The sequence below is a fragment of the Cololabis saira genome, chromosome 14 (genome assembly GCF_033807715.1).
Source record: "Cololabis saira isolate AMF1-May2022 chromosome 14, fColSai1.1, whole genome shotgun sequence".
NCBI classification, from domain to species: domain Eukaryota; kingdom Metazoa; phylum Chordata; class Actinopteri; order Beloniformes; family Belonidae; genus Cololabis; species Cololabis saira.
In genome coordinates this window covers 14,864,616-14,885,140 of record NC_084600.1, presented here as the reverse complement: position 1 = coordinate 14,885,140, position 20,525 = coordinate 14,864,616, and the positions used below count along the sequence as shown (strand labels likewise).

General features: G+C 43.8%; 3 protein-coding genes across 3 annotated transcripts in view; 1 reads left to right on the top strand and 2 right to left on the bottom strand.

Moving 5' to 3' along the window:
- The first annotated feature begins 98 nt into the window (after positions 1-98).
- Positions 99-6,266, top strand: LOC133460293 (ribonucleoside-diphosphate reductase large subunit-like). The gene is made up of 19 exons (XM_061740906.1): positions 99-240; positions 954-1,042; positions 1,407-1,584; positions 1,998-2,098; positions 2,186-2,245; positions 2,331-2,370; positions 2,456-2,618; positions 2,720-2,861; positions 2,947-3,030; positions 3,139-3,300; positions 3,410-3,489; positions 3,964-4,165; positions 4,241-4,390; positions 4,476-4,697; positions 4,780-4,856; positions 4,932-5,067; positions 5,156-5,251; positions 5,330-5,518; positions 5,596-6,266. Exons 1-19 carry the CDS (start codon positions 222-224, stop codon positions 5,776-5,778), a joined length of 2,373 nt encoding a protein of 790 aa, XP_061596890.1. The 5' UTR covers positions 99-221; the 3' UTR covers positions 5,779-6,266.
- A 237-nt stretch (positions 6,267-6,503) lies between these two features.
- Positions 6,504-15,240, bottom strand: LOC133460292 (short transient receptor potential channel 2-like). Its single transcript, XM_061740905.1, is given in 13 exon segments — positions 6,504-7,824; positions 9,212-9,329; positions 9,422-9,503; positions 9,587-9,714; positions 9,778-9,970; positions 10,196-10,288; positions 11,106-11,268; positions 12,453-12,653; positions 12,748-12,922; positions 13,785-13,949; positions 14,040-14,240; positions 14,306-14,998; positions 15,226-15,240. Coding segments are annotated over 13 exon segments (3,129 nt in total). The 3' UTR covers positions 6,504-6,922.
- A 780-nt stretch (positions 15,241-16,020) lies between these two features.
- rb1 (retinoblastoma 1) overlaps positions 16,021-20,525 on the bottom strand; it is a 30,239-nt gene continuing 25,734 nt past the window's right edge. The window contains exons 21-27 of the mRNA XM_061739836.1: positions 20,052-20,156; positions 19,840-19,953; positions 19,598-19,749; positions 19,472-19,502; positions 19,243-19,385; positions 18,499-18,545; positions 16,021-17,415 (exon numbers count right to left, since the gene is read on the bottom strand). Coding sequence (XP_061595820.1) covers positions 17,345-17,415; positions 18,499-18,545; positions 19,243-19,385; positions 19,472-19,502; positions 19,598-19,749; positions 19,840-19,953; positions 20,052-20,156 — 663 coding nt within the window. The 3' untranslated portion in view covers positions 16,021-17,344. The remainder of the gene's footprint in view (positions 17,416-18,498; positions 18,546-19,242; positions 19,386-19,471; positions 19,503-19,597; positions 19,750-19,839; positions 19,954-20,051; positions 20,157-20,525) is intronic.

Sequence of the window (20,525 nt, the reverse complement as noted above, 5' to 3'; positions counted from 1 at the left end):
CTGAGACGTCAGAGCAAGTCTTCGCTGATTGGCTGAGAGGAGGAGACGAGCCGGTGTCACTGGCTTGTGGTTCGTTGGCGCTCAATTCAATGTTGCAGAGAAGTGACTGCAGTTTCCTCAGTCATAACTTACAATAACCGCTTTGTGACACAAACTGTGTCCATTTGAGAAGATACCACCAGCACCTGCTGTCCGAGACGAGCGGCAACTTCTCTGCAAACATGCACGTCGTTAAGAGAGGTAATGCGGTTAACTTTGACGTGTGTTTCTGTTTGTTACTGTCAATTAAGTAATGTAGTTTACTCCCTATCTGACTGATGCTGTCCTAGAAACGGCTTAAAATGTAAATAAATCGCTATTTATTTTACTACGAGACACATATCACATATTTTAGTTTGCAGCCCAGTTTGAATAATTTGAAAAAAATCAGAATAAAATATGTTTTTTTGTCTTTGTGTGCTGTGTCAGCTGAGAACAAAGAGTTACAAACTACAGCTTACTGGGTTTCCATGTTTTACTTTATATAAATACATAAAGTATAAAGTAATATACGAAGGAATACATTTCCCACGTCGAGAGTAACAGCTTTACTTGACCTAACAGGAGACTTTTTTACGACGAATGAGTTCCCTCTTTTGTTATTTCCGCATTGATTATTGTTTTTTGCTAAATATTTTAATAACAAACGTCTTTCGTGTATATAAATGTCCAAACAGAAGCGTGTTTTGTTTAGACATACTTGAACAGATGTTTCATGGCGCGCTAACACAGCTGTGTCAGCAACAGCTGATTGCTGCAGACTTCCTGTTCATTCACTCAGGAACTGAAGGACGCAACAACACAACCAGGATCTTGTATTCATGGGGCACAAAAACCAAATATTGAGAGAATTCAGTGAGGAAATGAAGCATTTACATTTACAAAAATCCCCTTTGTCCTTTTATACGTTTCAGATGGACGCGAGGAGACTGTCAGTTTTGATAAGATCACATCTCGCATCCAGAAGTTGTGCAGCGGACTCAACTCCGACTTTGTGGACCCTGTAAGTTCAAGCAAGAAAAGAAGAAACGAAACCGATATTAATGTGGTGATTGTTGACAGATGGCGGCTCAGTGATTGTGTGTTAAGATAAGATAAGATAAGATAAGATATTCCTTTATTAGTCCCACAGCGGGGAAATTCGCAGTGTACAGCAGCAAAGGGGATACTGCAAAACAAGAGGCATCAATAGAAATAATAATAATACAATAATAATATCAGAGTACGACACACTATAAACAGTACTGGTATATACAATAATAATAATAATAAAAAATACTGGTATATAAAATAAGATAACAGACGGATATTTACATAATTGCACGTTGCAGTGAATGTTACTTTACTTTTCCTTTCTGTTTCTGAAGACCCAGATTACGATGAAGGTGATCCAGGGCATCTACAGCGGAGTCACCACCGTGGAGCTGGACACCCTGGCAGCAGAGACCACCGCCACCCTCACCACCAGACACCCCGACTACGCAATCCTCGCGGCCCGGATCGCCGTCTCCAACCTGCACAAAGAGACCAAGAAAGTCTTCAGTGGTAAGAAGTCTTACATCAAATCAAACTTTATAAACTAGTAATGCAAAGTGCTTTAGATAATAAAATCAACATTTAACATAGAAAAACTCACACAGTCATGGTTAAAAACACACATCTGGTCATATTCACACACATCCTCACATTAATACACATTATAGACATTAAAACATAATCATGAACATCATAAAAATAAAAAACAAACAAAAAAAGAACAAAACATCATACATAAATAAATACCTGGCTTGACGCTGAGGGGAGAAACGATATCTTATGTTACTATAAAGGTATTGCTGCTGCACCGTAAGTTATTTATGAAAAAAAAAAACGGAAATATTGAAATAATATGCCAAAGTTTAGGTCAACATGTCCTTAGGATTTAGTTTGTCTCTGACACACCTGCGTCTGACCCGCAGATGTGATGGAGGACCTGTACACTTATGTAAATCCCTTAAATCAACGCCACTCACCTATGATCTCCCAGGAGACGCTCAACGTTGTCCTTGAAAACAAAGACGTGAGTCACATTTGATATGTTTTCTTCATATTTTCAAATATCGCTCTCCTGATTAAGTTTTTAAGATCATAATCTTGTTTCTTGCAGCGCCTGAACTCAGCGATCAGTCACGACAGAGACTTCTCTTACAACTTCTTTGGCTTTAAGGTAGTGTTTGTTTTTAAATTTCATTTATTTATTTATTCTTTTCCTGTAGGATTATCAACCTAATTAGTCCTTTTGCTTTTTATAGACTCTGGAGCGGTCGTATTTGTTGAAAATCAATGGCAAAGGTGGGTTTCCTAACAGCTTTCTGAGAACCAGGTGGTAGCTTTTAAGTTTAGATTCCTAATTGTTTGGTCGCATGTTTTCATGTAGTTGCTGAGAGGCCGCAGCACATGCTAATGAGAGTTGCAGTTGGGATCCATAAACGAGACATCGATGCAGCCATTGAGACTTACAACCTACTCTCGGAAAAGTGGTTCACCCACGCCTCCCCGACCCTGTTCAACGCCGGAACCAACAAGCCCCAGCTGTCCAGGTAAGGAGAGAGAAATCAGTGTCCATGTTTATTTTCAGAAATAAAAGATGCTCACCTTCCAGCTTAATCCTTATTCGCCGAACTAACGTGTCTGGTTTCAGTTGTTTCTTGCTGGACATGAAAGAGGACAGCATCGAGGGCATATACGACACCCTGAAGCAGACTGCCCTCATCTCCAAATCGGCCGGGGGCATCGGCGTGGCAGTGAGCTGCATCAGAGCGACGGGCAGTTATATCGCAGGCGTGAGGGAAATTCAAAATGCTCGGAGGAAAATACACTCCTGACACCGAGGAGCTTTAAATCTTAAAATGATGTGGTGCTTTTCAGACTAACGGTGGCTCCAACGGGCTGGTTCCCATGCTGCGGGTGTTCAACAACACAGCACGCTACGTGGACCAGGGTGGCAACAAGGTAAGGGGGAACCTTTTGGTAAAATTCACCCAAAAAATGCTCATAAGAAGTTGCATGACGCTCTTATTGCGAGTTGAGTCACGTGGGTTTCTGCGTTGGCCCGTGCAGAGACCTGGAGCCTTCGCCATGTACCTGGAGCCGTGGCACGCCGACGTGTTTGAATATCTGGAGCTGAAGAAGAACACAGGCAAAGAAGAGCAGCGGGCCAGAGACCTGTTCTTCGGCCTGTGGATCCCAGATCTCTTCATGAGACGAGTGGAAAGCAACCAGGTGAATACTGAGGGGTGGGGGGGTCCAGCACACTGTAGCTCGATGAATTGTAATCAGTGAATGAAAACCTTGAGTGAAGACCAACCTCGACCCTCTGCTGCTCTTGTAGGACTGGTCTCTGATGTGTCCCGCTGAGTGTCCGGGGCTGAACGAGTGCTGGGGAGAAGAGTTCGAGGAGCTGTATACGCGGTGAGAGCAGCACATTTAACCGTTTTATTTATTTTTTATGAATTTTTTTATTGGAAGTAGTTTCACAAAATATAACAGTAGTACAGCAATATAACATCCTTCCATTTTGCCCATCTTTTTATATCCCTCCCACATTCCCATCCCCACCCCAGCACTCTCAACAGACCCATAGACAAGAAAAACAACCAAGTATGAAGAAAAAGAAAAAAAAACATAAATAAAAAGAAAAGGGGGGGAATTAATAATTAAAATAAAATACATGGGGGGGGGGTCAGAGATGTCAAAGACTCAATATGACTTAGCACAGGTCCCCAGGTCCTTTCAAATGAATGTGAGGAGGGAAAATCTAAGCTTTACAAGACTCATGACCAGTAAAACTTCTTCCACCCACCTACTATGAGATGGAGTGTTTCCATTTAAGGAGTATAAGGCGTCTGGTTAACAGGGTGGCTCATCTGTCCTGTTGGTCCCAAGGTATGAGAAGGAGGGCAGAGCCAGGCGGGTAGTGAAGGCTCAGCAGGTGTGGTACGCCGTCATCGAGTCACAGACTGAGACGGGAACGCCGTACATGCTCTACAAGGACACCTGCAACCGGAAGAGCAACCAGCAGAATCTGGGCACCATTAAATGCAGCAATCTGTGCACGGAGATCGTGGAGTACACGAGCAAAGACGAGGTAAGGGGCAGCATTGTCCTCACCCTGGTGTTTAAATATTACCTTCGGATGTTCTAAGTGAACCTTTCCACGCAGGTGGCGGTGTGTAACCTGGCCTCCATCGCCCTCAACATGTACGTCACCCCAGAAAGGACGTTCGACTTCAACAAGCTTGTATCTGTCACCAAAGTTATCGTCAGGAACCTGAACAAGATCATCGACACCAATTACTACCCGGTACCCGAGGTACGACGTCCCGTTGTCGTCCCAAACCTCTGCAGCACTCGTGAGGCGTTCTGCTGACCAATCCTTCCTCCATCCTGCTTCCTAGGCTGAACGGTCCAACAGGCGCCATAGGCCGGTCGGGATCGGCGTGCAGGGTTTGGCCGATGCCTTCATCCTGATGCGCTATCCATTTGAGAGCCCCGAGGCCCAGTTGCTGAATGTTCAGATCTTCGAGACCATCTACTACGCTGCCCTGGAGGCCAGCAGCGAGCTGGCGGCCGAATACGGCCCCTACGAGACCTACGCCGGCTCTCCCATCAGCAAGGGAGTGAGTGGCTTCCACCAATATCTCAGTTCTGTCCTGAAGTAAAAACGATGGATTTAATGTGCCAACTGTTCTGCTTTGCCAGATCCTCCAGTACGACATGTGGGGGAAAACCCCGACAGATTTATGGGATTGGGAAGCACTGAAGGAGAAAATCGCTAGGTGGGTCCCCCTTGGTGTTTGTGGTTGTACATCTCAGTTTGTCTTGTACCTAACTCCTCCCACGTGTCCCATCAGGCACGGCGTGAGGAACAGCCTGCTCCTGGCCCCGATGCCCACCGCCTCCACGGCCCAGATCCTGGGCAACAACGAGTCCATCGAGGCGTACACCAGCAACATCTACACTCGCAGGGTGCTCTCCGGGGAGTTTCAGGTCAGCAGCGGAGCGTCTCGGGGGGGTTCTGTGCAGCCAGGAGGCACAAAAGGAAAAGCTTTTTATCTTGTTTCTACCTGTCCTGCAGATCGTGAATCCTCATCTTCTGAAAGACCTCACAGAAAGAGGACTGTGGGATGAGGACATGAAGAACCAGCTGATTGCTCAGAACGGCTCAATCCAGGTAAAGATAAATTATTCACTCGTACTTCCCTCAAGGCCTCTTTATTTAGTAGTTAAATGTTTTATAACATTTACTCAGGATATCGAAGGGATCCCTGATGACCTGAAGCAGCTGTATAAAACCGTGTGGGAGATCTCCCAGAAGACCGTCCTGAAGATGGCAGCAGACCGCGGCGCCTACATCGACCAGAGCCAGTCTCTGAACATCCACATCGCCGAGCCCAACTACGGCAAACTCACCAGCATGCACTTCTACGGCTGGAGGCTGGTAGGTCGGGCGGGGCGACGGGGCCACATGTGCTGCGTAGGGAACGGCACCTAAACGTGTTTTTATCTCCTCTGCAGGGCCTGAAGACGGGGATGTACTACCTGCGGACCAAACCCGCCGCCAACCCCATCCAGTTCACTCTGAACAAGGAAAAGCTGAAGGAGTCGGCGAAGAGTAACGAGGAGACGAAGGAGAGCAACGCGGCAGCCATCGTCTGCTCCCTAGCGAACCGGGACGAGTGCCTGATGTGTGGCTCCTGATGCAGCTCTCTCCTCCTCCTTCACCGCCTCCTCCCAGAGAAATTCTAGGGAATATTTGGTGCTCATTTTGTAAATGATTTTCTGAACTAATGTTCAAAAGTGGCACTGTCAAAAAAACCAAAATCACAAATCTTGACAGTTTTTATTTAATTTCTACTTGGTTTTATTATGAAGTTTTGTTGTATTTAGTCTTGTTTTGTATAGAATTTAATGAATTATTTGTCCTTTGTGGGGTTTTTTGTGACATGCAGTTTATATTATTATATATGGATTTCTTTTTAAATCAGTGTTTTGGTAAAATAAGACAATAAATCTGACAATGACTTCAGGTTAAAACAGATTATTATTAGCGATATGGAGTTTTTGTGTGTGATACCTCAGAATAATCTAACAGGAGGTCAACTGAGGCACGACGTCCTTCTGCTCTTGAACTATATTAAAGTACAACTTAGTTGCAGGATTCAAAAACACCCAAATTAAAAGAAACTTACGCAACATGAAAATGTCGGGGTGTTTTTCCAGCGGAGTCGGTGCTGTGCCCTGGGACCGATGATGCTGCACGTTATAAATTAATGACTTGGTGTGTTCGCGTTCGAGACCTCGGGAGGGCAGAATCCGTTGAGCAAGTCGAGACCTGCACGATACTGTTGCAACACACGCCGTGGATTCGCTGGAGAGCGAATACAAACGTCAGCTCAGAGGATCATAAGAGTTGCAAAAACCAGATTCATTTTCAAATGATTTAATTGATTTACAATGAAAATGTAATGTACAACAGCTTACCTAAACACAAGCCTTTTTTTCTCTTAAGGTGTTAAAACTTCACAAGAAACCAGAAGAAAACAAAGCATTGAAATACACTAAAAAAAGAGCTGCTTTGGCTTTTAACCTGAAGATGATGCGTTTTTAAATGACTACAATTTACTGGTTACATTTAGTTTTTTGCAGAAATGATGTAAATTGTAAAAAAAAAAAAAAAATCCCTCTCCAAATATAAGTGCACTTGCTAACATTCATACCTGTACCAATTTTGGTAGAACTTATCGTTAAGGTGAGTTATGAGTAATTATGTTAAAGGCACCAGTGCACCTCTAAGGTCCAACAGTTTTTCTGTCGTTCATGGACGACGGTCGTCAGTGACTGTCTACGTTTGGGTTGTAAACCCAGAGAACGTCCCGGTGCTTATGTTTTCATCGATGGACTGTTCCCCCTCTCGAGAACCAAACCCGGTGTCCTGTGAGCTGCTGCTCCCCGTTGGAGACGGGATCACTTTGCTGTTTCCAGGCGCTTCGTTGTTCTTGCCGACGGGAGACTTCTCCGCCACACTTCTCTCTAACTTTCTGCCCTTCGTCCATCTCGCCTCCACCTTCCTTTCTTCCAGCTCGATGTCTTTGAACCTGATCGTAGTTTTCTTTGTGTCTGTCGTTTCACGGCCGACTTCGCCCACCCCTGATTGGTCAGACATCTTCATGGGGTTTTCTGTCACCTTTGACCCTGCATCCCTTTCTCCTTCCCTTCTTTTATCGGCTTCATCCTGGGTGGTGTTCACCTTTTCTTCATCACTATTAAAACTGGTCCCTTCTGTTACTTCCTGTTTCTCTTCACTGACATCATGTTCACTTTGGTCCGACTCTTTTCTCTCCGGCTCCTTCTCGTCCCTCTGCTCTTCGTTTGCTCGCCCTTCCTCCATGTTCACCACCTCACAGTCTTTTACCTGCTTCGCTCCTTCAGATCCACATTCCTCCATCTGTGATGTGCTTGTGTCTGGCTGAGTATCCGCCTCCCGCTGCAGCTCCGGATCAGCCTTTTCTTGTCCGTGGTGCACCGTCACCTTAAGCGTGGCGTTTTTGTCGTCCTGATAGCTGTTGAAGCCTCTGAAGTTATTCTTTGCACCGATGATGTATTTTCCCAGCACAGACGAGCCATCCTTGGTCAGCGCGTCGTCTACCCCCGAACGGTCAGTCGACAGGAGTTGCTGGACAGCTTTCACATCGGTGTGTATCCTGGACACGGCTTTACTCAGCTCAGTGATGCGGTTACCAATATCTGATGGAAGAAAACATCCAAATAAAACCACAGAAGTTATTATTTTTGTCAACAACCACCTCCAGCGGTACAGTTGAGAGAAACTGTTCTCTTACAGAGAACGAAGGGCCATATCAATATTAAAGCCAGTTCCCAGAAATAACCTGCGATATTTCAGTTTTTCTTTTTTAATAAATTTGCAAAAATCTCTACATTTCAGTTTTTTTCCCGTCAGGATGGGGTGCTGAGTGGACGTGTAAAATGACAAATATACCTTCATCTTGAATTTCAAGTCAATGAAGCTTAAAAAAAAGTTGGGATTATTTCATTTAAACAGCAATCAAAACAAAACAAAGGAACTGTGTGAAAAAATAAAAAGTAATAAGGATTCACATGATGAAGTGAGTGTGTGCAGCACTGCCGTCCTGTCTTGGCTGCACCTCTGGGTTTTAGCACCTAGCTGGGATGGGCTCCATCATCCTCGTGATCCAAAATAGCAATAAGCTGGTACAGATCATAAATGAAGGATAAAACCTCACAAAACTGGCAGGTTTCACAGCACAGAAATATAATTAAAAGAATCCAGAGAAGTCTGTGCAAACAAATAGCGAGGCGGACAACCAATTCTGTCTGGTTGTGACGTTTGAGGCTCTTTGTTGCCCTGATAGCAAAATACGAGTGAATCAACTTTGAAATATGATTAGACAGAAACATTGAAGCCATGTTGAACCCTGGTCCAGGACAAACAGAATACCTTGATTCAACATTGATTACACGTTGGGATTAGAATTGGATGATTGATTGATGGTTGATCCATAATCAATCATCAAACCAACCAAAAATCAACCTTTTTGTCCATAATTCAACATTGATTTAACATCTTTTGCTATCTGGGACTGTGTTGACAAAATAAACTGCTCAGCAAAAGCTGTGTGTGAGATGTGAGATCCATACTGTATATGAGGCCGCTGTCATGTCATGTGACAAGAAATAAAGTGCTGGAAGGGAATAATGTAGTATGAGCAGATTAATTGATTATTATTATTATTATTATTAATATATATATATATATATATATATATATATATATATATATAAATTATATATATATATATATGTTCCTTTGAATGTTGGACATCACATCCTTTAATCCAAAGAGGAGTGGGACCACCACTTGCTATAAACTGTGTTTTATATTGACTACAACAGCTTGGTGTCTGAGTCTACACATGTCAGCCATGGAAGTCATGTGACACCACGGAGAGAATTCATGACAGGATGTGTTTTCTCAGAATTTTCAAATATCTGCAGATGTGAAGAAGTAGACAGAATGGTGTGGTGTGTGCAAGGCCAAGCCAACAAAACTAAAAAGATGCATGAATGCATGAGAGCACCAGGAGGCGGTTACCTTTCCTCTTGGCCTCTTCGAACTCCCTGCGAGCTGAATCGATGTAGCGCTGCACCAGGGCCCGGATCACCTGCTGCTGGTACGGTAACTGGCTTTCCTCTGATCCCTTTTCGCTGGACTTTTTACCACAACACAATTCATGTAGAGCACTGTTAATGTTTCACAATACGTTTTAAGTAGTTTTCAAGAACATGTGATTGTTTCATTAACTCAGTCACTAACTGATGTGATCGGGGGGTACTTCTGCTCGGATGTGCAGTTGCAGCAGCAGCAGATGCGTCTGAAAACACCCCTGAAGCCGTGTTTGAAACAAATGTTAACAAAACAAAACACGAGAATAAAGCATTTCACGCTCTGTGTAACACTGGAGCTCACCGTAAAACGTAAAACACGGCTTTGGGAGACGGGATGATGTTGAAGGGCACCGGCATGGTGAGGCCTTCTCTGAAGTAGCTGAGGTACAGCTTGGACCTGGCAAACTTCCACTCCACGTCGGCGTCGTCCTGAGATTAAAAATAAGGACGTCAGTGGGCGTCGCTGGTCTTTGAGGAGCCGCGTTTCTTTACCTCGATCTTCTGGAAGGAGTTGGTGATCATAGCGATGAGCATGTTGAGGAGCACGATGACGATGACCAGCGTGAAGATGCCGTACAGGATCCGTCCCACAAACTCTGCCAGCGCGAACTGAGGCATGTCCACGTAGTCCTGGTTCGCCACGCCGAACATGGTCCAGAACAGGAAGTGGAAGGTCTCGTTGAACCTGCAACGGCACAAAGGAGAGGAAAGGAGCCGCAGCTAGAAGCACATTTTTCTCCTCTTTTGTGTCGTTTGTCTTTCATGCCTCATGAGCAGGGATCACTGAACTATCCTCAGCACTTGTTTCTGTCCTCTCTGACCCTCCAAGACGGGAGGAAACCTCCAGTCCGACTCTGCTGGGGGTTTCCTCTGTTGTTTATTCAAACTCAACATATTCCCTCGTTCCTACCTGCCGAGATGTGGAGAGATGACGTACGGCACATAGACGTTGTTGATCCCACACAGGAAGGCTGTCCCGATGATCATCAGTATAAACATGAACCTATAAAAGAAACATGACGTGTTTTCTCTGCAGGGTCCGTCGTGTACCCCGACCCCCCGTTTAAGCAGAGGTGTCAAGTAACAAAGTACAAATACTTTGTTACCTTACTTAAGTAAAAATTTTGGTTATCTATACTTCACTGGAGTAATTATTTTTCAGACGACTTTTTACTTTTACTCCTTACATTTTCACACAATTATCTGTACTTTTTAGTCCTTACATTTTAAAAACAGCCTCGTTACTCTATTTCATTTCGGCCTTTAAAAAAAAACTATCCAGTTAAATTTCTCCATCCGGATAGAGTGAATTTGGTTGTGGTTGTTTCAGATGTTCTTGTCCAGTTTTGTTCTTACATCCGTTCCCTCAGATTCCTGCAACTAAACTTGGATGTACATTCCAATAAAGGTTAGGACAAATGATAACATGCCTCTGAAGTTTGACTTTTTGCACCATTACAATACTTATAGGCAACTAGTCATCATATCTCCTGCTCTCTGAAACACATGTTAATGCTCAATAGTACACATATATGGTTCTTTAATATATTAGCATTATACTAAGATTCATTCATTTTCAATGGCTTTTGTCCTTAATGGCTTTTTTCCCCCTTACATTACGTTTACTTTTATACTTTAAGTAGTTTTGAAACCAGTACTTTTATACTTTTACTTGAGTAAAAAACTTGAGTTGATACTTCAACTTCTTCTACAGGAGTATTTTTAAACTCTAGTATCTATACTTCTACCTGAGTAATGAATGTGAATACTTTTGACACCTCTGCGTTTAAGAACCGGTGCAGGTCCAGGTGGGGTGTTACCTCATCATGTCGTCTATCATCTTCCCGATGGAGATCTGCAGGGTCCCCAGAGACTCGTGGGCTGGCAGGATGTAGGCCAGCCGGGTGAAGCTGAGCATGCTGGTCACGGCAAACAGCACCTCTGAGATCAGCTGCGGGTCTTCCTGATGCCAGTCGTCACGCACTTCCACACCACAACGCAGCACTTAAGCATCCTGAACCAGAAAGGTTCTGGACGAATGCTCCGACATCATTCACTCCTTTATTGTATATATATATATATATATATATATATATATATATATATATATATATATATATATATATATATATATATATATAACCTTGGACAGAACATTCCAAATTCAACTCTTCATTTCTATGCTGATGACACTGTCACATACTGCTCTGCACCCACTCCTGCAAAGGCTTTTGAATATTTACATTATGCTTTTGACCGGGTACAAGCACAGCTTTGTCACCTGCAACTTGTTTTAAATGCAGAGAAAACTAAACTTCACCACTTCAAAAACAGCGAGATCAACACTGACTGATAAAATATTAACAAGAAATGGTCAACAAATAGAGTTGGTATCTACTTTTAAATATTTAGGATTTTTAATAGATAACCACTTGTCTTTTAAGGAGCACATTCAGTATGTTGTAAAAAACCTGAGGCTTTTGTTAGGATTCTATTATAGAAACAAGTATTGCTTTTCTTTTGATGTAAAACAGAGACTAGTGAAAGCAACGTTTTAACCTGTAATTGACTAGGGAGATGTGCTGTATGTGATGCATCTGCTCATTGTCTTCGCATGTTGGATAGTGTGTATCATGCCATAGTGAGATTTATAACAAACTGTGGTTCTCTTACCCATCACTGTCTTCTCTACACTAAAGTAAATTGGTCATCGTTACATGCTCGTCGCTTCAGTCATTGGTATATGTTCATTTATAAAGCCATTCTGGGTAAAATTCCTTCTTATTTATCTTCTCTTTTAACATGGAAACAAGGAGGTTACAATCTCTGCTCAATGGACATTTTGCATTTGGTTGTTCCAAAAATAAGAACAGAATTTGGGAAGCTTTTAGGTTTTCAGCACCAGATGCTTGGAATAAACTTCAATCTGAACTGCATTTATGAAACCTCATACCTGTGACTGAATTTATGCAAGTGTTTTAATTAATTATGTCTTTATGTAATTAATTTATTTGTTAGTTTGTTTTTTATCTTTTAATTCTGTAACTATGTTGCTGCTATCTTGGCCAGGTCTCCCTTGTTAAAGAGACCCCCGATCTCAATGGGACTAACCTGGTTAACTAAAGGCTAAATAAAAAAAATAAATAAAAAAAATAAAAAAACCTCACCGGTCTGGGTGAAGTAGATGCACTCGTCCCCGCTGGTCTGCTCCTGACAGAGAAGGTGCGCCTTGAGCATGATGAGTATGCGCAGCGTGAAGGACGCCAGGTACATGCTGAGCACCATCACGTCCAAGCAGTTCCACCAGTCCAGGAAGTAGCTCCGCAGGCCCTCGATCCACACCTCCTTACACTCGTACCAGAAGAAACCTGCACGAGAGGCACCATCATCCTGACATGCTCTCTGTCCAGACGGGAGATCTGTGTTTACGTCGCTACAGAAAGACGAGAGGGAAACGCCTACCGACCACCCACACCATGTGGAAGGAGCTGTGCAGGATGTTCTGCTCTCGGGATGCAAACTTGTCCCGATACAGCTCCATGGTGATGGATTCTCCGAGCAAAGTGATGAGAAACCAGAGGTAGGACGCTGAGTGGAGGAGGAACTTGATCACAGGGATCTTTATGATCTTTCCTGCCTAGAGGACATGAAACGGTTCGGTGAAACCTTGATGGCTTCTTATTTTCTCAACTGAATCTCTTGTGTGAGTCTGTGAGGTCTGAAAACATTGTTCAGTTTTTATTAGTTTATCAGTGATCGTAATCATATAGAGGAAAAGGATAAGGGTCAATGAAGACATATTTTTTTTTAATTCTGATAAAAAGGTTATAATTCTGACTTAAATCTCAGCATTCTGACATTTTTCAGAAGCCTAAAAAAACATTTGTAAAAAAAAAAAGAAAAAAATCTAACTTTTTTTAGAAATTAAAAAAAAAAATCCTCCTTTTTTTGTTCGAGGATTTTAATCTTTAATCTCAGGATACTGAGAAAAAATTTGGAATTCAGACTTTTTTGTAGAAATGGAAAAAAAAAATCCTCCCTAAATATTTTGTTGTCTTAGGTTTCTGAAAAAAATCGGAATTCTGATAAAGTCAAAATTCAGAGTTTTCTTTTAGAAATGAAAATAAAATCCTCCCTAAAGCCTTTTTTTTGTTTTAGGTTTCTGAAAAAAGTCCGAATTCTGAGATTAAGGTCAGAATTATGACTTTAATCGCAGAATACTGAGAAAAAAGAAAAAAAAATTGTTTTTTTTATAAAGGAAAAAAACATCCTCCCAAAGATATTTTGTTTGTTTTAATTTTCTGAAAAAAGTCAGAATTCTGAGAAAAAAGTCAAAATTCAGACTTTTTTTTTTAGAATTAAAAAAAAAATCATCCTCACATCTTTTTTTTGTTTTAGGTTTCTGAAAAGTCAGAATTCTAACTTTTTTCTCAGAATTCAATTTTCTTTCTTCTCCTAGGCCCTAATCTTTTTCTGTAATATGGCGAATTGCACGTGACCTTAGATTTTGGTGCGATCCAGTAGACGAGGCAAAGCAGCGGCATGGTGAGAAAGATTCCCACAGACACCAACAGCTTCCAAGCCGTCCTGCTGCCTCGCCAACCTGCCAGGTGTCCACACCAGATGGACGACAGGACTTGCTGGCAGATCGGGTGCGTTACGAACTGGAACGACAGGAAGAGGCGAGGTATTGATCAAGTCGGCGTCTTTTTGCCCCTTGTTTCCGGCCTACGGCAACGTCTGGGCCCAGATACCTGCTTCTGGTTGTAGTTGACGGCCAGCCTCAGCCGCGACAGGTTGGGGATCCCGTCCTCGAAGGCCTGCTCGTCCAGGGAGTCCTGGCTCTGGTCCCCGCAGCTGTTCAGGATAGTAGTCACCTCGCTCTGGTTGCGACACATGCCCAGCAGCTCCACGGCGAACTCCTGGCAAATCTGCTCCAGGCTCAAGTACTGAGGCTGCAGAGGAGAAGACGCACCGTTGAGTGATGAACACATACACATACCTGCCCAGGACTTCCCACCTTGAACTCCGGCTCCTTCTGCGACAGCTTGCGGAGCTCCCGGCTGAGGCAGAACGCGCTGAGCATGGCGTCGTCGGAGGTGATGGACAGGTAGGCCCGGCTGGCGATGCCTCGGTACGTATTGATGCGAGACAGGGAGAACTTCAGCAGGTCGTACTGGCGGCCGTTGCGACACTCCAGGCAGGCGCAGGATATCTTGTGTGGATATGGGATGACGTGGCCCTTCTGGGTGAGCATGGTGACTATTTCGTACAGGTCTTTCTGGCAGGCCAACGTCAAGGGAGTTACACCGGGAGCGAACCGCGAGTTGTCGATGGAGCGGTCAAAGATGGCCTGGGAGAAGGAGCGCACGTCCATCTTGTTGCCTTTCTCCTGGTCCAGGCGGTCCAGCAGGCGCTGCACCACCCGGGGCTGGTTGGTGTCCACAGCCACCAGCAGGGCCTCGTGAATCTGCCGGAAGTCGAACTTGACGCCCTGCAGCAGGGCGTCCATGCAGTCCTCGTTGCCCAGGCGGATGGAGAGGTTGAGGGCCTCCCTCCACTGGCGGTCTTCAGACTCGTCCAGCTGGCGGATGATGCCGTCGCCCGTCTTCAGCAGCCCACTCAGCAGCTCCGTCTTCCCTTCCTGGATGGCGCACAGGAGCTCCGGAGCGAAGTGCATCTTCTTGTTCATGATCTCGCGCCATTGCTCCGGCTGAGGAGCGAAGTTCACAGTTTAAAGTCGGAAAATTAAAACCTCATCAGCATTTTGTTTGAGAAGAAACGCAAGTAACTAAGTAAAAACTGAACGTGGGAAACAAGGTACCGGTAAACACAAGTCATAATTATGAAGGAATTTGGACTCAATAATCACTTTTAGGAGCTTTTCTGAGAACATTAGGCTTAAATATAGTCTGCATCTTGGTATAAAACTTTGCTTACCGTGAGGTTCTCCATTCCTGGAGAGAAAAAAGCCCCGTTTGGAGTCGAGATCCCAAAGTGAAAGCAGAATCCCGGTCTCCGGAGACACAACGCAGGTTTTTTCCAGCTATTTTGAGCTTTACAGACGGAGGTGAAAGACACCAGCAGATTGTACAAGCAGCTTCAGCGAGGCAACTGAGCCCTTTAGTGATCATATGCTACCGCCTGACTAGATGGATTCATCAGCACCCACAAACTCAAAAACAGACATCCATGCCCCAAGGGGGCAGGGCCAATTAAAACGCAACCTGTTAAAAGCGCTTCACGCTCGGCTGGGCTGAAACTGTTTCTGCATTCAAACAGGAGTTATCTCTGGTCTCCCCATTGGCTCCGGTGCCACAGTACAATTAAAACTGCCGTTACTGGCATCCAGCAGCTGTCATCCCCAAGACCTCGAGGGAGTTCATGGCAAGCGGGGGAAAAACAAGCAGCTCAAAGTAAAAAGAAAAACTAATTATTTTGTCTACTTTCATGTAATTTTTTTGAAGAAGTCAATATTTGGCAAACCGCAACGGCAACACGGTTTTATTTATTTGAACATCTGTAATGTTTTTTTTTGTCGTCTGGGCTAAATCGATTCATTCAAGTCTCTGTCGCCTTGAGAGGCTTCTCTGCTACTATTAATGGGTTTGATCTCGATCTCAATAAAAGAGTATTTTAATTGCATTTTTTCAAACAAGCTTTTCAAATCAGACCCTCTATTAAACGGCCAATGACACCAGACACTAAGATTGTATTAAAAGACGGTCAAAAACATTTTAATCGGAGCAACAAGAGCTTTATTTACACTTCTGGACAATCTTAAATTGGCATCTTATTTGGAAGTGAAGCCTGAGCGGCTGCAGCTTCATGTTAACGGGATTCAGCCCAGCAGCCGCAGACTCAGAGGTCGGCGGGTCGCTGCCCTCTTCGGCTCACAATTACTTCCGTTTTGGTCTTAAAATCAGACAATTGATTAAACTGTGAGTAGTTATGAGAATGATTGTATAAGTGAAAAGTGAGTGTCTTTATTTCAATCTGACGTGGTGTTAAAAAAAAAAAAAAGGTGGGTTAGTTAATAAGCTTTGTCACCGTAACTTTAAGTAAAAGAGGCTGAAAAACCAAACAAATAAAAATGTATGGATATGGGAAGCCATTCATGAATTAAAGAGACTACGATGGTGTATTTGAACCCGAATAAGAAATAAAACCAGGAAACAGAATAATAATCTACAGTCTATTGGGCGATTGATCCCTTTGCAAAACAATAGCAAACATTAGAGTCATGAGGTTAAAATACAAAATCTGCATGTACTTGAGTACCAAACCACAGGCATATTTTCCAAAGAAATTTTATCTACATTTCCAAGAACCTACTTGAATAGATAACATTATAATATAAACACTATACGTCACTGTAAACGGTGATACCTGGTACATCTGAGAACATTTTACATGGTGTGCTTCTGTACAGTCGATCCTCGTCATACATCTGCTGTGAGTGGCGTATACTAACGTATTCCTTGTCCTATTTCAAACGCACAGCAGCCCCGTATAAAAGTATGCCATATGTTAGTATTTAACACAATCTGAATCCAATACAAAATAAAAACAAAAGCCACTGCAAAACTATACAGGTTATACCTAAAGAAACACTACCAGTTACCAGATCTACTGGATGATTTTCTCAGTTTAGGACAAACTTTCAAAGTAAAAGCACCCCAGGAAAACATGTACCCATGTGAAGCCGTCATTTACTTCCTTTTGCAGAATCATGATTTAACACTTCAAATATTCCATCATGACTGCGACTTGTGAAATGAGAGTCCAAGTTTGAAAGCAAGGGTTTCTTCTAAGATCAAACAAGTTAACAACACTTTTAAAACTTACATCATCTCAAAACAAGTCAAACTGAAAAGAAATTCGCTAAAAGAAATTGTAAATACTCTCAAAACATGAACACAAAGAGAAGAACTCGATATTCTCACATTACTTCTCAGTTAAAGTTAAATAAACATCTAAAAAACAGAAACGTCCATGTACAGGGAAGCACGTGTGAACGGTGGCGCTCACGTCCGGACTGACGTCAGTCCGGTGGGGTTCAGAGGGACTCCTTCCTCGATTCAGCGTCCTCTTTCATCTTCTGCTCCTGCATGCGACTCCGAGTGGAGCCTGTTGGAAACAAACACCATCATGAACACAAACAGAAGTAAACTTAAACTTAATTATTTATATAGCACCAAATCATACAATATGAATGCAACACATGGTGCTTTACACACAGAATAAAATAACAATCAGAAAACACAATTTAAAACATCCCATACGACCCCTACCCCCACCCATACATACACACTCACTCACACTCATACACATGTGCACACACATGTGCGCACACACACACACACACACACACACACACACACACACACACACACACACACACACAATAAGTGGACTGGTGACATGGCTTAGCCCTAACGATCCAGGTGAGGAAAACCTACCTATGGGTGGCCTTCCACACAGAGAGGCATCACCGACCATGACCACAAGGAGCATCGCCACATAGACCCCCCCCAACCCGGACAGACCAGGGCAGACCCCACACAGAAAGTGGAGTCCCACCCCCAGCTACCCAGGCCTGAGGGATCCCCATGACGACACCCCCATGGGCAGAGCAGGCACCCCTCCCAGTGTGGACGACCCCCCTGAGGAAACACTGGAGCTAAAAACTAAAAGATGAAAAGAAAGTAAAAAATGCCTAAAAGTGTAAAATTTTAGAGAAATCTATACAAAACTTAAAGATGAATAATAAATAACATAAAATAGAATAAAAGTAATTAAAAATTGATTAAAGGTTTAAAGATAATAAAAGAGCTAAATAAATCAACACAATAGATGAAAAGACTAGGTAAATGAGATCAGATAAAAGCCAAACTAAAAAGCTGTGTCTTGAGCCTCCTTTTAAAAATATCAACGTTCTCTGCGGTCCTGAGGTTCTCTGGCAGGCTGTTCCATAAATAAGGGCCATAATGGCTGAATGCAGCCTCACCGTGGGTTTTGGTCCCGGTTCGGGGAATGGTTAAAAGGCCGGTGCCAGAGGACCTCAGGGTCCGTGAGGGTTGATACGGTAAAAGCAGGTCAGATAAATAAGATGGCCCAAGACCGTTAAGACATTTAAAAACCAGTAAAAGAACCTTAGTAAGAAGGTGACATGGAAAAAGGGGAAAGTTGTGTTTTAGTTGGTTAACTTACTCATCTCTGCCAACTTCTGGATCAGCGTAGAATCTCCTCCAGATTTACTGCAGATGAGAGAATAATTAGTTTAACTAAAAATCACAAGCTGGTGGAGGAGGAGGAGAGGAAGAGGAGGAGAGGAAGGAGAAGGAGGAGGAGAGGAAGGAGAAGGAGGAGGAGAGGAAGGAGGATAAGGAGGAAAATAAAAGGAGGAAGATGAGGAGGAGGAAAGGAAGGAGTAGGAAGGAAGAGGAGAGTAAGGAGGAGGAGGAGGAGGAGGAGGAAGAGGAGGAGAGAAAGAGGAGGGGAAGGAGAGGAAGGAGAAGAAGGAGGAAGATGAGGAGGAAAGGGAGGATGAGAATAAGGAGGAAGATGAGGAGGAGGAGGAGGAGGAAGAGGAGGAGAAGAAGGAGAAGAACAAGATGGAGGAGAAAGAGGAGGAGAAGAACAAGACGGAGGAAAAGGAGGAGAAAAAGAATAAGAAATAGAAGAAAAAGGAGGAGAAGAACAAGAAGAACAAGGAGGAGGACAAGAAGAAGAAGAACAAGAAGGAGGACGAGGAAGATCTCCCCAACACTTGATTGAATAAATAAACCTGAATCACCAGTTTGCAGGTTAATAAACAGTAAATATCTGTTTGCAGCGTAAAGACAGGTTTCTTCCAGGTGATAAAACTGAAACTACATGTTTCTACCTGTGGTTTCCTAACCCTAACCGTCTGTACTGAACTACACCGCGATGTTTGAGCACGTGTTCACCGACCTGCCGTCAGCCTCGTCCTGGCCGTCCACGTCGAAGCGCAGCCTCTTCAGGGGCTTCAGCGTGGAGCCGCGCTCCAGGCTCCGCTTCACCGAGCGCTCGCCGCTGTTCACCATCTGGTTGATTTTCTGGAAGCGGTTGCTGAACTGCAGACGAGGAGGACAGAGCGGGTCAGGGAAACGTGACGGCACCGCAGTAACCAAGCAGGAGGCCGAAGCAGCGGTGAACTTACCCCAAACGATTCCCCGATGGAGACCAGCATTCTGCAGAGGACAAGTTGTGTTATAGAACAAGTTGTGTTATAAAATACCTTTTTATTATATTTATGGGATCACGAACATGAAAGTTCAGGACTGACCGGGAGCGAGGCGTCATCATGATGCCCGGCGACATGCGCGAGCTCTTCATGGGAGAGATGTACACGTTGTTGCTCCCGGGGACACGCAGCGGGGAGTTGGGGAACTTGTAGGGGCTCTGGGGGATTTGTGGGATCGGAGAGAGGGTGGGCGGCTGGAACGAGAGAACAGCAGCACCGCTGAGCACATTTCTGAGCAGACACGTCTTCAAACCACACTGCTGCTCCTGACACGAGTGTCTCACCCTGGGGGACGCGTACTGCAGGATGTTGGTCTTCAGCTTCTGCATGAACACTTGGTTATAGAAGACAATGATGGAGTCGTACTGGCCCTCTGCGATCAACACGTGCTTGAAAGTCTGCAGCATGTGGAAAGACACGTCAGTATGAATTTACAACAGAAACTGTTTCCCCTAAAAGGAAGAGCTCATACTGGAGTATTTACAGTTTGCTTTACCTCCTGGTTTGTGTTGGGCATGTTCTTGTACGCAGAGACGATGGACTTGAAGCGCAGATCCACGCTCTTCACTTTGCATATGGCGTACATGGCCGACATCATCAACTGCAAGAACAGGCATTCGGTGGATGTGAAGAAAAACATGAGAAGAGACGACGAGAAAAACAAGAGATATTTCTCGTATGGAGCCTTCAAATGATGCAGCTTCTGACACAAACTAAAGCAAAGGTTAATAAACACTTTTTCCTGTGTCGGTCAGGAGTATGTTCAGAATCACGAACACAGGAAAAGTCCGAAATCAATCGATTTATTGGAATGGATTATTGAGGTGAAAAACAGTCGTCAGGTTAGTGCACAGCAAGACTCACAAGCAAGTATAACTATTTACAGTGTAAACTCATGACTGTACAAGGGTGGGACATGTACAGATTAAGTTGCTTTCAAAGTAAAATATGGCTCCACTTCAGATTTTAA